Below are 18,019 nucleotides of genomic sequence, written 5' to 3'. Positions count from 1 at the left end.
ACACACAGCGATTTCTACCTGTAAATCTGTATTTGTATCCTTCAAGCTAATTTGTGACTTCTATATCGATATTTGTTTGTAAATTCAGCATTTTTCAACCTAAAAACATTTGTGACTCTCTCCTTGATGTTTGTAGAGTTTCTGTTTGTCACACAATTCACAAATGCAGGCAGACCAGACTTCAAGTAGGTAGCAGTAAAGCAACATTTAGGACGCCAACTCTCTGTGTTATGCTGCTAAGATCAGAGATAGACGGAGTTGAACATGTCAGTGCCAGCAAAATAACGTGCTGCTTATTTAGTCTCATCTGTGTTGACGCTAACTCACCTCCACAAAGGTTCACATGACATTTGTGACCAAGTGGATTGTACAGTCACCAGGAAAACAAATGAGGCTCTAAAATATATTCTCCAAACTTTTATAATTCATCATTGAAACTGTTGTAATTGAAGAAGTCCCTGCAGGATTTGTACATCTTTTCTATTGATGGAGCCCAACCACAGTGGGGAAGTTATAAATTCTCCAGAAATCCTCTGAATTTCTCCATCTGCCCACTGAGCTGAACACCTCAGAAATAATCGCTGTCATGGTGCTGTAGTCTAACCTGTAACCAGCTGCTACATGGTGTAAAAAGAGCACAGTTACAGCTTTCAGAAACATCCACAGCAGGACAGTGTGTGTTTTTATGTTCCATGTGAACATTAATGTGACTGTCAGCAGCAGACTGACTCGTGCTTATTGTAGTATGAATAGAACCACGTTTGAATTTACTGTTTTCAAAGTCCACATAGGTCATACAGAAACCATGAATCTGCTTCAAAAAACTTCATTACCATAAAAGACATCTGTGGTTGCAGTTTTTGCCATCATAGTCTGAGAGCCGACCTGCTGCAGAGCAACAGCTCACTGAGTTATTCAGTCAAGTAGCTTTTTGGTCATTTAATCTGAAAATGTTTCTATAAAAAGTTTGCTAAAATTACTAGAATGTGATCACAACTTATTTTCAGTGTCTCTCCATCATCCTTGTCATGTCACCTGATACATTTGGTCGGATAAAAGCACCCAAACAGCTTAAAATCAGAATCTATCATTGATTATGAAAATAAAGCCGAATGTGTCTGCCTGTGGGATCATGTCTTCCTGAATGGAAATAATACAGGAGACAGATTATGGTGGAAGGATCTGTTCTGAAAAGTTCGTGAATGAAGGCTAATTTACCACAGAAAGTTATTAGATTAACCAGCCAAGACGCTTCTAAACAACTGTTATACCACATAGCTTGATCAATATTCCTGCACTGAATCTACGCTGTTCAGAGAATTTATATTTTTGTGCTGGTGTCTGTCCTTCCTGCAGTTACACCTCCAGTTTCTTTGTGTAGTTGTTGTGTAGACCAGATGATGAGTTAGAGATAATAAATGCTGAACAACTGTTAGTTTTCCTGAAATTACTGCAGATAAAAGTGAAGAACCATGTGAGTTCATGCACGGATTAGCGGAGCTTTGAAAACCAGGAAACAACGTGTGGATGTGCCGACACAATAGCTGCTTGAATTATTAGCAAACCAGATACAGGTACAATCCATTACATATTACAGTTTGTTTCACAGAGGCTTGGTCATTAAATATTAGGCTACAGCCATGTGGACCAATCATAGCTACAGTCTGCATCGCTGCTACATGTAGTTACATTGCTGAGAAGGAGCAGGCCATGCAGAGGTGTAGGACACATCAACTAAACACAGTGTAACTTAAGGTTCTGATGGCGTATCACACACAGCACAGATTCAGTGCAAAATTATAAATCAAGCTCAGCTGCGACCACAGATGCCTTTTGTCTGAAGGAGGTTTTCTGTCTTAATAAGCAGCAGACTAGTTTGACGTTCCTGATATTCAGCTCTGACCTCCTGGATCAGGAAACGCTTCCAACTTAGAACCACTTTGTAAAGAATCATTAAGGTTTCTTGATGGATTTGTGTCGATAGGTTATGACTATAGCTTTACTCTCAGTCACCCTGCTCAGTCGTTGTTACTTTATTAGCAGGTAAACAACACATACTGTGTGTCTTGTAACAGTCACATTAATTTAGCAAATGCTTCTACAAAACTCCTCCCTAGACTGGGTCTGACTCCACTATTGTTACAGTAAAGTAGCTGCAGTAAAAACCAGAAAGAGACCAGCATTGCTACAGTTACTATTACTTTATCCAGCTCTGTTTCTGCTGCTAACATTGATTCATATAACTGCTGTGGAAAATGCAGGAGGATACTGTATTATTATTACATGAGGGACTTAATTAGAGACACCAAACATAACACAGACTCTCAGTAACTGTTTTACTTAACAAGACTCATAGCAGATTTTTTACTGAGTAAAGTAACTTTACAGTCATGATAGCAACACACCAGAGAGACTCCGTTCACAACAAATCCACTGGTGTAGATCACCATGCTCCTTGAAGGGGATGTGCAGTCACATCGTTGCTGTGTAAGCTACGCTAATTCATGCAGCTGTCAAGCGCATACTTTGATAAACAGGAAGGACAGTCATAGAGGAAGTATTCGGATCCTTTACTTCACTTTAAGTACTAATATCACACAGTACTAGCCCTGCATTGAAAATGTTAACCTGACAGCTGTGGATGTGTGTGTTGTGTTTCAGGAGCTCGGTGTGGTGGACTGTCGCACCAACAGCGAGCACTGCGGTCCAGTAGGAGGCGGAGCCTGGACCGACATAACGACTGCTGTACAGACTTCCCGCATAAACAAGCAGGTCGCCATGGAGACGCGTCACGCTGTCGTATGATGAATGATTGGACACGAACTTTGCTTAAACTGCACAGCTGAGACGTTTACTGACTGCCGGACTCCTCACGCTTGACAGACACGAAGCTTTGCTGCTGCTTTTTCACTTTCTAGGCCAAAAAGGAAAATCCTTAAACACAGTTTCCTTCAACTAAAATAAGCTTAAAATCCCGAACTGCTCCTGGTCAGGTTTCTACTGGGCTGTAATCAGTGTGTGAATGGACTTCAATTCCATTGATGTTGTTTTGTTTTTTTTAAATCGCATTTGCTTGTTTTTGTGCTTTTTAAAGACGAACTCACAGCCTGCAGCTTCTGTCACTGCAGCAGACAAACAACTTGACTCTTAGAAGCTTTTATTGAATTTTATCAGATGCTGGTTTGAGAGTGGGGGGTTCAGGGTGAATGTTTTTGATTGAACAATAAACCTGAGGAGTTTCTAAAACTGCAACGTTTCCTTTGTCCTTAGTTGAACTAATCACCTCAGCACTTTTTATTTCATGTTATGAAACTTTAAGGATTGTTCCTGTCTATTTCAGCCTCCAAATACTGTGTCTCTATTGGTCGTGCTAACTTGGTGCTCTCCACCTCCCTTAAGGGGGGATTTAGGGAAACAAAAGTATTCTCCTAACTGAAAACCGCAAGCCTCCTGCAGATTAAAAAAGAAAGACTTTTACACAAACTGTTTTTAGTCTGACTGAAAGGTAACACAGAAATTAGCTGCTTGGTTAGTAAGTTAAATGTCCAAAATGAAGGGAAACAAATTCTGTAATGTCTGACAAAATATTGTCCAAAATGACTCAATTTATCAAAAAAAAACAAAACAAAAACAAAACAAGAACGTGCCCACAATGATCCACATATTGTCCAAAATGACTCAACAAGTCTTGGAAATGACAAAAACGTGTCCACACACTGGTCTGTATCGAATACCTTGAAATATTACAGGTGCAGGATAACAGTCATTGGATGGAGAAAAAAACGTAGGAGACCACATTTAACACATCCCAAATTTATCCCCCACTGCACAAACAGTGCTGTTCACACTATTTCAAGTATTTAAACAGAAGTCAGATACAGGTTATAATTCAGAGATGACCAAACGTATTAACGTGTTTTATCTTCATACTAAAGAACAGCTGTTTGACTTTACTGGTTTTATCAGTAATTTACTTACAGCAACCATTGATGCCTATTGGGACAGAAAGATTAGTGGCTGCTTTAATTTTAGTACAACTGCAACGAAAGTTAATCAGGATAAATCTTTTACTTTATAAATTGCTACTTGTTTTATTCAACTGTGAGCCTGCTCTCAGTTTTTTAAAAGTTCAAAAGTGAGTTACACATTAGAATCACATTTTTGGAACAAGACTGGGTTTTAGTTGGTGAACAATCTTTAAGTTTTCCATTAATTTCTATTGTAATGTAAAAGTATTTGAGGCAGTGTTGGTGTAACTGGCAGCGAGATGCTTGGAACTTAAGACAGACTAAAACATAAAAACACAGGCGAGTGGAGTTTTTAAAAACCTGCCTTTACTTGGTGCTTTCCCAACAGAAGGATGTTTGTGCTTGAGTTTTAGAGACACTTGAGGACGTTGAAGTTACAGACGGTTCCTCTGGGACATCCACACAGCTTCCCGATCCTCGAAGCTTTACGCACCGCGCACTGCTCGCCTGCATCACACTGACACACAACACACACAAAGGTGAGTTTCGGTACACATCCAGCACTGCTCTCTAACACTAGATATCATGTTGATGGAACGCGTTTCTGAAACAACTGCTAAAGTTACTGAAACTGACACTTCTTCATTCAGACACTGAAGGTCGTGATTCAAAAATCCTTTGACAGATGTTTGCAATTCAAAAACTATAAAAACACAAACCAACACAATGAGACGACCAGAAAGAAAACAACCACAGATGGATACAAAACCATCAGACACAAAATGACCACAAAAGAGATAAAATGACAAGAGACTGAAAGCGACATAAACATTTATTAAAACAGACTATAAAGGTTTGTGTCACTTTCTGTGTTCAGAGGCCTACTGTCTCCATGATTTTCTCCTGTTAGTGTGACTTGCTCTGTGTTTTTCTCTCATTGCCAGTGTGTTCATGCATGCACAGCTGTGTAACGAGTGTGTGTATTCAATCTGACTGTGTGTGTGCGTCTCTCCTTACATATTTGTTGTCTGAACATAAAGACGTGGAAAAACCCCCGAGAGTCTCAGTCACTGTGGTCAAAGCAGAAATCTGCAGAATAAAACCTAACCTGAGCAGACGGACGCCTCAGGAGGACAAAAGGACACAACGCATGGATGCACTTACAGCAGGAAGCCAGCCGAGTTTCTTCTCTGATGACGGCAGCTGTTTGTTCTTCAGCTTCTCCAGAACTTCCTGCAGAGCTTCAATCTGAGCAGAAAACAGATGTCGACGTCTGACTCAAGATTCATCAGAGAAATTCCCACCAATGTAAACATCCTGCATAAGCATTTGTCATCATCAGGTTTAATGGGGTCTATTTATTGTTAACACCTTAGTAATGTTCACCTGACATTCATGTCAGTGAAGCCATTAATAAACAGATAGATGTCACTTTGCAGTTGCAGCCAAAATGTTTGTACCTCTTTTTATTATTACTATTGTTGTGAAGAAACCACTAAGACTCTCACGACATTACAAAACAGACTAGTGAAAAGTTGCTAAGTAAACTTGTCTATTGTTATAGAAAGGTAGAATATGTCCAGGATTTTCTCAAAGTGATGTACAAGAGTAGCTGCGTATTTACAGTATGACAGTGAACACAACACTCCTTTTTACAGTAGTTCAAAGAGTTAACTGATGGAAATCCGCTGATCTTATCAGTCTACATGCAGTATTTTGACAAATTACTTCAGACTGAAACTCCATTTCTCATAAAGGCCCAAAGTCTCCATTTCTATTTCACGTGTCACACTACTCAAAGCAGCAAAGAGCCCTAACCTTAATGTATAAATACACTGTGCCTATTTGAAAATGAGTAAACATAACTGATAGATTACAAACATAAGTAAATAACCTGTGAGCTTACCGCTGCATTTGCTTTCATAGTATCATCTAAATCTGTATCTTCTGCCATAAAGTAATGAAACAAGACTCACCAGTTCTTTCTCCTCTTGTGTCTCGATGCCGTCGTACTCGATTGATCGCTCCTCTTTGGCCGTCTCACAGCTCCCCACAACAACCAGCAGCCAGCAGGAGGCGACGAGGAGCAGCATCCTGCTGCTGACCATGGCGCTGAACAACTTGGACCTGGTGACGGCGGACGCTGAAAAGGCTGAAGAATGCTGGGTAGTGGACCTCAGCCTGCCCTCTGGATGCTGAGGCTCAGTGTGAGACGTTCAGGTCTTTATGTGAGCAGCTCTGACGTCACTCAGACAATATTTATTCACCAATAATGAGACAATCAGCCGGCTCACCTCTGAGGTCATTGGTGAGAAGAACCTCTGCTCCGGCAAACAGGACGTGACGGCATAACTTTCTTTTTTGTAAATGCGAGTTTAATCTCATGGTGACTCGGATTTCAAATCAATTCAAAATTTCCTGCTGCCAAAAGACACCGTGAGATGTCTGCTGATGTCCGCAATAAACTTTTTCAAATCAGTTATTACTCTATAAACTCCGAGTAGTTTCTATTTTTTCTGTCACATTTCTACTCATGTTCTCATTTTTCACTGCAACATAAAGTCCTGCACTTCTACGGAAACAGCACAACCATGTCATTGGTGCAGTATGATGCAGTTAGAATGCCATAAATAAAATGATAATTGCTTTGATTATTTTACCAAAAAAAGAAAAAAAAACTGCAATCAACATATATATTTTTCCAACTGCCTACAGGTGTGACCAACTAGGAAAAAAAATAGTAATTCAACATACTATAGATATTTTACCATGTACATTTTTACAACCTCTACAAGTTCAGTATTTTCACAAGTCTGTACATCAACTCTAGATACTTTCACTGCGATGAATCCATCTTCCAACAACTTTCTGAAAACTTGCTCCCCTATATGCCGCTTCTTACTAAGCTGTGTTTATTTCATTGATTCGGCTCATTATATTTTTCTGTCAGTTTCTTATTGTCCCCTCTCTGCTTTGTGGAAACACGGCCTGCAGTTCATCTGAAAACGTACAATATTGTCTCGGGACTGTTGTCACAGCTGGGTCAGTCATGGCTTCTTAGTTGAAAAAGAAGCACTGAATTGTTTGTTTTCTAAAGGATCTGGTGCAAAGGGTTTTTATTTGGAGAATTTTTAGATTTTTTTTTTGTTTTTTATGCTTAGATTTTGTTAATTTTCCAGACGAAACATGTTAAAGGACTGTTGGAAATCCAAGTATATGGTTTCTGGCTGATAAATCATGTCATTTTTAAAAAGATAACATGTATTTTAAACTCACTGGTTGGTTTTGGATCAGAGGGTGAATGCTTGTTAGTCCCACAAAATTAAACAATTTAAGCAAATTTACTTTAAGATCTAAATTTCGAACTCTTAAGAGTATCTCTGTATTTATCTTATTATAACTTGTTTAATTTATCACAGAATAACTCAATATATTTCACCTTTAATATTAGTAATACTAGCACTGTGGCCACACATAGGTACAACCTCATACACTGTCCACACTGAGGCTGGACCTATGCGTCCTTTTACTGAGTCTGGTCCTGGTTTGCAACATACTGGAGATATGAGGTTTACATGAACACAGAAATTAGGTTCTACATGTCCTCCTACACATGATCAATATCAGCATCTCAAATTCATTCTGGTATCTGACCAATAAAACATTTTCTGGACTTCTTGTGTGTTGAAAGCAGAGGCTCCTTTAACATAACTGCAGTGTTTTCAGGGGAATGTTCCTTTAAGAAAGCATCCTCAGCCTGACAGGAAGATGTGCGACTCTTCAGGGTCTCGGAGTCACCATTTACGTCAAAGCACATCAGAAGCTTTAATATCTGACGAACAGAGTCAACGTGTCAAACACAAGCAGCTGAGGGGTCACAATAAAGTTCAGCATCACGGAGCGAATCTGATAACCTGCTGAAAAAAAACATGGAACTACATGTAGGTTCATACGTCGTATCAGCTTATTTACAAAGAGGGAGTTGAAACTCAAGGAGAAGTTACCCATCTTTGTGTTTAATAACAAAAATACTCCTCATTTCATTGTCTAACAACAGTGTTCAGTGAATCACCAATAACACTGAAACTCCCAACAGAACCAAACATTTCCATTGCAAACTCTCTGAACACAAACTAAAAAACACAAAAACACTTCCTGAACTGTTTCCAAGTACCAGAGCTTTTCCACGAGAACCGTCAACTGCGAACAAATAAGACAATTGTAAAAATTTACAAAATAAATGTACACTGTGGATGAAAATGACTCTCAGTCTGCATCTTGTTCCATAACTCTCTCTGGCTCTGAAGCAGAAAGCACAAAGAACAGAACTAAATAAATACAGAAAACAGATGGGATCCTAATTTTTTACATTCTGGAAACACTTAAAGAAGTTATTGTTTATGTACTTTAGACATTCGTTCATGTAACTGAGTATCAGTCAAACTTGTACTTTGCTTCGAGTGAGCCTGCAGTAATACTTCATCATACAAAACAATTGGAAAAACTGCTGGTGTTATTACGAATGGTTTCCAATCAGCTGTCTGTGTGGAGGAGACGCTCAATTGTTCACTGACCACTCACTGTTTGACCAATCGCTACAGCAGCAACCTTCGAGGATCAATTCATTACTTTTGGCAGTAGGTGGAACAGAATACCTGTGAACACCCCCAGGCTCACAGGTGAACTGGCACAAAAGTAAATGAGATTGCTCGGTCTAAGTAATTCAATGTTTAATGTCCAACAAATCATCAGTGTGGCTGCTTTATTTTAAAAACACAGCCAAAAAGCAAGAGTAAACAGCTGTTTGCATATGACAGCTTTAAAACCAACAGGGCAGATTATCACTAACAGTTAGCTAACTTGTCTGAGTTACCTTCATTAATAGCTGTCGTACTGCGATCTCCAGCTGATATCGTTCTATCTCCAGAAATCATATGAATATTGTTGGTCCACACTGGTCTGGTCTTGTCTGTTGTTCTCATTTCAATATTTTTTTCCATCTACAAATAAACTGCTAATATTTTTTCCCTGCGATCATTTGGTACAATGTCTGCCCACCAAGATTTTCTTTTGTGTACTAAACCCTGTTAAATACACTGATGTTCAGGTACTCTGGTAGAGTTTAGTTTGTGGGACAGTGATATTTACGCTCAGTCCATCTCATCCAAAAAATACCCACAATGCTACTGGATGGTGTCTTTTTGCAAAGCCTTGCTATCTGATAAACAGTTTGTAAACTCCACATTTGCAGATTGTAGGTTTTTCTCAGTACAAGAGTACACTAAGGCTACAGCAGGGCTAATTTGTCATAATAATCAAAATTAGATCATTTCCTCAGATTGTTGAGCCCTGGGCTACATTTACAGTAACTGGTTTTCATTTTCAAATGTACAACTTCTGCTATGTTTATACCGAGCATCCACACAACACTAGGGTTTCATGATCCTTCAGTTGGGGCTGGCCCAAATAGCAATTTCTGGGCTCTGGATATTTGACCCCAATTAATGATGACTATCCGAATGTTGGAATTGTCATACTCATACACATCGTCATATTCGCGAATATTCAGATCTCAAAATTTATATTCAGATATCACCATAACGACCGAATATTCCAGCCCTACCTTCAACTCTACAATTTCACTTAGACGCTTTTATCCAAAGCGTCATACATCTGAGAGTAGATACAACACAAACAGAAACTTGTGAACACAACGATGCAAACAAACACATTCGTTTCCTGTGTTGCACCCTAACTCGCTACACTACTATCACCACCTCTTCTCATGAACCTTTCCAGTAGAAAATAAAGGCATCACTGACTACCAGTGGTTATTTCAACTTTGATAATGAATTACACGAGTGGCTGACCTTATTGTCTACGCTAACGGCTTTTGTGCAGTAGCATTTTCTACTTTATGTTGCTGCTGAGTGCCTCCATGAGCTATTCAAGAAACTTTGAGTGAATAGTCAAGTGATGTGCGTTTTAGATGTATTAGTACAGAAAAACTGCTTAAGTTAGATAGTTCCATTTAGTAAATACCATTTCATTTTAAAATGAAAACTCGCTCGTGTGGACACAAACTAAACCCAACTGCTCACTTCAATTGAACCCTAAACTGTGGACAGATTGTAGAGTATGAGGACACCAAGTCCTGATAAAACCGTTACAGTGAGGATTCTTCATTTTATCTAGGCTCAGCTGAAAGCAGATTTTATTGTGGACAGACCTCAGCTTCATGACTTAAAGTCCTCGAATTAGACAACTCTATCTGATAACATCAACGCATTACAGACGATGGCAGAAATGTTTTCACAGGCCAAAGACCAACAAAGGTATGCACGTATTTTAATCCACTGACGTACATATTTGTGACACCATTTCTGTTTAAATAAAGTTTGTACCTGTGTGTGTTTGTGTATTTTGTGTGTGATTCTGGGCATAAGTGTTCGCTTTGTGTTGTTACCTCAGTCTTTGGATGCCGACCTGAACTGTTGCTGAGCCTGAAACAAATTTACACACACACATCAGTGCAAACACACAAGCTTCACATTCTTACAAAGTTTTCTTCAAAAAAACAACGAGTAAATATACTGAAATAATCAAACTCCTGGTGGACTCGACACATTTTCAGCTTCTTTTTAGATTGGTGGTACAGCTGATCACCTTCTCGGTGTTATTGAGCCCTCCTTTTTCATTTGGCTTCCAACCAAAATATGTCAAAGCAACTACTTCCATGACATTAATATCAACAGATGATCATCGAAGTGCAGTTGGCAGAGTATCAAAAGTTGAGCTCTTTAAGATGAACAGCTGGTGCCATTAAACCAAGGCCAAAAAAAGGAAGGTCGTGCAAATGGCGGTGTGGAACAGCGATTGAAATATATGTTTTGGTTTAATCTAGCTATTTTCTACAGGTAAATGGAAACAAATTTGAAAAATGATCCCAGTCAGCTCAAACAACGGTGACAGGTCTGCATGGTAAACACAGAAGAAGCAGTTGTGTTTATGCTTCGGATCTTTCATTTCAGAGTAATTGATGGGGGCAGAGCCCAACAAAGAGACTACAGCAGTGAAGCCTGACTGTCCACAATAAATCAGTTAAGTTTGTAAACATCTTTTTCTCTCTGGTTCAACCTCGGCTCCGACAGCTTGGTGTTTCAGTGTGCTTGAGATAAACAGACTTTATGCAATAATCAGAACAGTTACCCCAGCGACGGCCAGCATAAATGTGTATACATTTCGTAAATAAAGAAAAGGACACCATTACTCTACATATATTTACACTATATCTTTAAATAATAGTTAATAGATTTTTGCTACTGTATTATCTTATTTACCCTGTCTATAGCACCTTTAAATACCAACTTCAGTTATGTTCATTTTGGTAAAAAGTGTCACGATTATACTACAACACCAGCTGCATACGGTCCAGGGGGGATCCATACTGCAGACTCAGACAGCAAAAGCTTCCTAAATATTAGGACTTTTGTCACATGATAATGAACTGAATATGTTTGGGTGACACCTGACAAAGTCACCTTGGTGAGTGGTGAATTATAAAGGGCCTTTGAGACTGACTGAGACTAAGACATGTTACTAACCAGGTAGCTGCCGGTGTGGAAGCCACACATGTACCACAGCATCATTATACTGGAGGTGGTGTCAATGGCCGAAGGGGTGCCAGATTCTTTCCCACCAAACATCCAGGCAGGAAGAGGGGGAGGAAAAAGAGGGAGGAAGGACAAGGGGTCCTGGAGAAGGAAAGACAAACACTTTGAGACACCAGCAGATGAAATGACATCAGAAATGTTCAATTAAACACAAACCTGGTCCACATTAAAGAAGATGATAATAAATGTATTTCTGAAGAATCACTCTTTTTTTATGTTATAGCAAAACCAACAATATTTATTAAAATGTACTTCACACACAGTGGCCACACTGTGGCAGACATAAAAGTGCGTCAATGTGTCAGATTTACCCCTGAGCCTGACTGAGGAGGAGGAGGGAAAGGAGGGAAGAAAGGGAAGCTGTGATTGGTGGGTTTCTCTGCTCCGTCTCTCTGCTGATTTCCTCTCCTCTTCTCGTCTGCTTCCTTCTCCACTTTGCTCTGATTCCCAGGTCTCTCTTTAACCTGCAAACACACAAACGCCACAATAATACAAATATAAGATGAATCTGTCAAAAAAAAATAACATCTGTGGCAACAAAATTCCTCAATCATACATAAAATCTCACAGAGGAAGAACAAAATCTTTATAAGTAACTGTGTGGACAGGTTGGCTTTAGTGAGTTTCTACTGCTGAACTGCATTAATAGTGTTACCACCAAAGAGGTTAGCCTTTATTTCACACTATTATGCAACTGGCACAAAGTTCACACACAGGAGTTCTGTTTCTTCAACAGTACTTATGGAGACTCACCCAGGAAGAGTTCTGCTGATCATCTCTCCATGCTGGCCTTCTCTCTCCTCCCCGCTCTCCCTGGTTCTCCTCCCTCCTCCTTCTCCTAAAGTCAAAATTAGTGCTGGTTGCAATGGACTTCCTGCCACCCTACAGGACCGACAAATATGTCTGTTTTCCTTTGATACGTTTGTAAATGCTACCTTAACATCTTACTTGCACATCTTGAAACCTGGGCTACATCCAATCTTTCCAACATGTTGACCACAGCTATGTTCTGTACCCAAGACAGCTGAGACTTAGGAATCAGGGATTTGACAATCACTGATTAAACCAGAGTGACAAATATTAACTTTCAACTTTCCTGCATATCTGGACATGAAACATAGCATATCAGACGTTGACTGGACAAGAAGTCATCAATGTTACAGACATTTTCCAATCAGTCCCTACAGATCTTTAGAGGTGACACTCAGCTCTTGGTCCTGGTCCGGGTGTTTACCTTGGCTCTGCTGGGTCCGTGGAGCTCATCAGGGCTCAGCAGGCCACTGACATCCTGGTCCTCCTCATTGTTGTACTCGTCGAAGCGAATGCGGCAGCGCTGACCTTTGACCCACAGAACCACGGCAGGATAAATCAGACCATCCTCTGAAAACACTGCCCGGCACCGAGAGCCAGTCTTCCAGTCCTGAAATACAAATTGCACTTTAACAATTATTTATTAATATACATTAGCATCACTTTTTAAGGTGTAAAGAAACAGAGCTGCTTATTGTTCAACAACTTGATGCTGTTCTCAAAGTTAAGAACTTGCAACTTGTCATATTTTTCAGTTTTCTTACCAGATCAATTGCTCAAGAAAATAAATCAGGGTCTCTGCAGAAATCAGCCAGTTAAATTTAATGCCTTTTAATGCTAGACTGCAAAAATTTTAATGCCATGACCGTGAACACAACAAATTACACAGGTTTGTTTTTTCTTGTAAAAGATGATTTTTATATGAAAACTGTCCCTACATTTCACTATTTCTGAATCCGGAAACCACCCCTGACCACCCACGGGCTATAGTCATTCTCTGAATTCCACGTTTTCTAGTCATTTTTGCTGGAATATGCATTTCCCCATTTCACCGCTATCCTCCACCCAGTCCAGCCTGCCGGCCACTTTCCAAACATGCAGTTTTTGGCAATTGTACCCGACTGGCCGGAACAATTATCGCAATGCTTCGGCATGCACATATCTGACGAATCGCAGTCTATAATTACATATTACAATCAAGTATTTTTTCTTGAAAACTGCAGAAAGAATTTTTAATGCCACTGAGAATCCAATTTAATGATTTTTAATGGCATTTAAGGCCTTAATTTTTACAAAATCAGTTTAATGACTATTAATGCTTTTTAATGCCCTGCAGAAACCCTGTAAATGCTACTTGCTTCCACAATGTTGATTTTTTTTATTTTTATGTAATCGATCAATTGTGGTGCCTCAAAAATGTTTGACAATACTGAAAAAATGTGCCATTACAATTATTCTGGCCCTAAGAAATTCAACAAAGTGCCATAAAAAAAAAATCCAGCAAATATTCAAAATCACATTTTGACATTATTGCTTAAAGAAACTCTCAATTATAAAAAAAAGTGGCTAGAAAATATGCTTTCAGTTACTTATTAATGAAATTACTATTTCGACAAAGTCAAGCAGCATAAAAGCGCTCCATGAACTTACAGGAACTTTGTTAAAAATTGTTTATACCCAAAAAAAAACCAACTACTCTGAATTCAATATAATTTTCTATTGGTGATGAATGATGAACCTGTGAGCTCGGTGTTTGCGGTTCAGCATCACAACTCTTGAGTGCGCTCAGTTCCATGACCTCCTCATTGCCGTAGCCAATGAAACGAACTCTGCGGCGTTCACCATCTACAGACACCACCACTGCCGGATACACCTGCCCGTCCTCTGACCACACCACCCGACACTCAGCTCCCACCGCCCACTGAGAGAAAGAGAATTAGCCTGATAAGACCTGATGATTCATTTACTGCTGAGATCACTGGTCAGGTGGCAGGAATTCTACTAACAGCTAAATGGGACAGAAAGCAGAAAGAAAGGCAAAGGATCACATCTGCAGATGTTATTTATTGTTTAGCTTTGGTGACAGTGATGTAAAGAGTAAAGTAACCAGCCTACAGTAACAAAATAAATACATTACAAGCTTGCTGTTTTATAGGTTGTGGTCTGACGTTTTACACTCTGAACTCTAAAACTCACTGCCTGATATTTTTACAAAAACCAAAAAACATCAAAACTACACTATTTATCAGTCAGAAACTCAGAAAACAACAATGATCAAATAGTTTGATTTTCACATTTCCAAAGTCCTTAAATTAATCATGTGTGCTGTGACGTTACACCAGGAAAATAATCAAAATCTATGTGACATGATATTTCAGCAAAATCACTTCAATGTGTCTCTTAAAAATTCTTCTCAAATTAAGCATTTGCACTAGAGCCTGTAAAAAATACAAATTAAAAACTCTGGGCACCTCAGGACCACTCAGAGGCCATGACTGATTCAGCTGGGACCAACAGCCACGTGACAAAAAAAAAATAATAATAAAAAAAAATCAAGACTTTTCAGTTTAACTGCAGGCTATGTTTACACAAAGAGAGGTGACGACAAGAGAAAACACATTGGATCACTAAATGCAGCATGGCTCATAACCAGAGTGCTGAGGAAAAGGTTGTTGGCCAGTTGCTGGACGATACATTTAGCATTGTGAAATATCTCTTAGAGTTGATGTGCAGAGCATTGTGGAAAACATTGCATTTATTGAAGTTGTAAAATGTAAACAGTTAAATATCTCTACCATATGGAGTCACCATTTGTTGTCCAGTATCGGCAACACCTGTGAGTACTTGGAAAAATGATAGGCATGCTGATTTCAGGGTATTTTTAATTTTGTTTAATAAATAATCAGAGATATTCTACCTTTTCATCTACTTTGTGATTTAAAGTGTTATTACTGTGTCAGACTGCATAGGGCACATTCTGTTCTCTTGCTGCATGTATAGAGGAGCAGGGCTTTAATTATTTTTACTCTGCAGCAAAAAATTAACCCATAGTGAGTAAAATTGTGACAGGAGCAGAAAATGCCAAATAAACTGTTGATGGTCACAGTTAAATACCCGTTTTCTTTTAGCTTCCCTGCTGCTGTAATCCCTGCTGTCTGCCTGCAGGGGGCAGCAAAGCCAAACTCAATCTGCATGACACCAGAACAGATCTGCATGAAGTTTTCTTACCAGCACTGCTGGTAAATGTTCTTATTTAAGGTCTGAGTTCAGCTAATAAATAACTTCATATGGTTATAATTTAGTGCAGTAAATTGTATTTCATTGGTTATAATTTAACAACTTAAATAAGTTTTTAAAAAATAATTTATGGAATTGTACAATAAGTTAAAAACAGTAAAAGGGTGAAGTTTGCGTGTAGGAACAAAGGTTGCATGTTTTGGTTCCGCTACGGATTTGAGACAGCATAGACGGGAGAAAAGGTTTGCTTCCTGAGCCAACTTGGACATGTTTGAGAGACTTTTCATGGACTTCAAAGGATTTTCAGTAGGAAACCCTTTCATGACAGGCAGGGCATCGAGGTATCGTGTATTTGTGTATGTTTTCTTTCACGTCTGAACAGTTATCGCTATCGTAAATTCTGTTCTTGATATACTCCTACTGTTCATGCACACTGCCCGTTCTCCCCGCGTGAGCTTGGTGTTAGCCTGGCGTGCGTGTAAAATGGAGTCACTCCAAAAGTTGTGAAGAATAAAGGCCCGTTTCAAAAGAACTACCTGCGTCTGAGGTCATGAAGAGAGTTACACTGCTCATGCACACCTGCCCTGTCTGTGCTGTCCTTACCTCTGGCTCAGTACTGGAGGAGTCAACTGCAGGTGGACAGGCCGACTGTCCATTTCCATTCTGCAACTTCTCTCTGACATCTCTCTCCTCTGTGGCTTCACCTTCTTTGAGCTTGACATCCTGCATACAAACATCCTTATTCAGATAAACAGAATCATTTGGTTACTTGATGGTGAAAGGAAGTCCTGCCAGAGTCTATTCAAAACCCTGCCAAGTCCACATTTTTACAGCATTATGAAGAATTGCTCCAAAAGATCTTCAAATCAGCTTTATTAAATCCACCATGTACAGGTCTCTCCTCTTTCATTTGTAATGCATAAAGTGGCTTTACAATAAAACGCAGCTGTCAGAGCAAATATTTCTTACCTTATACTGTAATTTCTTGTCTACCTACCAAATCAAAGAGGTGTAAAGAGTCTTTGGTCACTTCACATGTATGAGTGACTATAGTTAAAAAGATTTAAATTTATTATAGCTTTAAATAGAGATTGAAGACCTGTTCTCGCTTAACTGTTGCTTTGCAGAAGGTTTTCTAGTAATATACCAGAAAACACACTATCAGTCAAGTTTGGACACACCTTCTCATTCAATGCTTTTTATTCATTTGTATTATTTTCTACATTGTAGGTTAATACTGAAGATCAACACTTTTTTGTTGACAACATAATTCAATATATATTCTTTTATCGTTTTGATGTCTTTAGTGTTAATCTACAACGTATAAAATGATTAAATAAAAACCACTGAATGAGACGGTGTTACCAAACTTTTGACTGGTAGTGTATTTCTAGAAACATTTTTCAGAGATTATTCATTTTCAGCCAAACTATAATATACTAACTTTTAACAAATGTTCCTGCGTTTACGGTCTTCTGTTTTTCAACTTAAGTGAGCTGATGTAAAACTGTCAGAACTTGTGTAGGAGTTTGAGGAACTGCTGTCTGAAAACGGAGACAATCTAAGTCTTGCTGTTGCCAAAGGTCAGAAATGTAACAGGAAAATTATTGGGGACAGTTTAAAAAGATGTAATATTTGCTGCAAAACTAGAACATATCAAAATGAACGAAACTGTCCTGCAGTTGCAGCATTTGGTATTTTTCTAATACACAAATTGAAAATACTTTTGAATGCAAGTTGGTTGACAATTCACTTAATGAACGAAAAAACGTCCAAGGTTCCGTGAAAGGCGGGCTAACTTCGTATTTCTTCTGGTGGTATTTCAGTACACGGTAAATATGTAAAAACAGAAAATAACCTGTGGTATTTCCAGCACGGTGTCAAACACTTCGACCAAAGCGGCCTCGTCTTTCACAGCCGCCGTGACAAAATCCTCCTGCGAAGAGCGGATTTACAGACCGTTAGTGGCGTTAGCAACGAAGCTAAACGTCAAATTAGCAGTTAGCCCAATCCCACTAAGCTAGCTGATTCGGACGCTCCAACGGCGTTTGTTGACCGTTATGTCGGTGAACAATTAACCAACCCACTAACTAGCGTGATTCAGCGAACGATAGCGGCCGACTTTCAGGTATTAGTCGGTACCGCCGCGTCCGTTTTCTTCATGAGTACCGATAATTATCGGTTAACACTGACCGACTCCGAGGCTCTGTCGGGAAAACCGTTTTCTGCCCGCTCAGTCATGGCTGTCATCGGTCACACGAGCAAACATTTGTCGAAGCTTGAAGATTGAACCGCGACAGCACCTGTGTCAAGTTACACTGATCTGAACGG

General features: G+C 39.3%; 3 protein-coding genes across 9 annotated transcripts in view; 1 reads left to right on the top strand and 2 right to left on the bottom strand.

Annotated features, from left to right (window-relative positions):
* Positions 1–3,252, top strand: part of si:ch211-1a19.3 (uncharacterized) — a 24,158-nt gene extending 20,906 nt beyond the window's left edge. The window contains exon 5 of the mRNA XM_023281463.3: positions 2,662–3,252. Within this exon, the coding sequence (XP_023137231.1) occupies positions 2,662–2,663 (2 nt within the window). The 3' untranslated portion in view covers positions 2,664–3,252. The remainder of the gene's footprint in view (positions 1–2,661) is intronic.
* LOC111575989 (survival motor neuron protein-like) overlaps positions 1–18,019 on the bottom strand; it is a 21,452-nt gene extending 3,433 nt beyond the window's left edge. The window contains exons 1-10 of one of the 7 annotated variants that reach the window (XM_023281456.2): positions 17,882–18,019; positions 17,547–17,624; positions 16,292–16,426; positions 14,190–14,372; positions 12,876–13,061; positions 12,395–12,523; positions 11,953–12,105; positions 11,573–11,722; positions 10,435–10,471; positions 7,964–8,269 (exon numbers count right to left, since the gene is read on the bottom strand). In XM_023281456.2, coding sequence (XP_023137224.1) covers positions 10,436–10,471; positions 11,573–11,722; positions 11,953–12,105; positions 12,395–12,523; positions 12,876–13,061; positions 14,190–14,372; positions 16,292–16,426; positions 17,547–17,624; positions 17,882–17,938 — 1,107 coding nt within the window. In that variant the 5' untranslated portion in view covers positions 17,939–18,019 and the 3' untranslated portion in view covers positions 7,964–8,269; position 10,435. Of the gene's footprint in view, positions 1–7,963; positions 8,270–10,434; positions 10,472–11,572; positions 11,723–11,952; positions 12,106–12,394; positions 12,524–12,875; positions 13,062–14,189; positions 14,373–16,291; positions 16,427–17,546; positions 17,625–17,881 lie in introns of those variants that run through there. The other 6 variants (XM_023281457.2, XM_023281459.2, XM_023281458.3 and 3 more) reach the window with 6 other exon arrangements.
* LOC111575991 (cocaine- and amphetamine-regulated transcript protein-like) lies at positions 4,313–6,452 on the bottom strand. Its single transcript, XM_023281464.3, has 3 exons — positions 5,945–6,452; positions 5,133–5,216; positions 4,313–4,485 (listed from the first exon to the last, which is right to left on the bottom strand). The coding sequence occupies exons 1-3, from the start codon at positions 6,074–6,076 to the stop codon at positions 4,378–4,380; spliced, it is 324 nt and encodes a 107-aa protein (XP_023137232.1). The 5' UTR covers positions 6,077–6,452; the 3' UTR covers positions 4,313–4,377.

Source organism: Amphiprion ocellaris, chromosome 2 (assembly GCF_022539595.1).
Source record: "Amphiprion ocellaris isolate individual 3 ecotype Okinawa chromosome 2, ASM2253959v1, whole genome shotgun sequence".
In the NCBI taxonomy this organism is placed as follows: domain Eukaryota; kingdom Metazoa; phylum Chordata; class Actinopteri; family Pomacentridae; genus Amphiprion; species Amphiprion ocellaris.
Note: the sequence above shows the minus strand (reverse complement) of the source record. Positions and strands in the feature narration are given on the sequence as shown.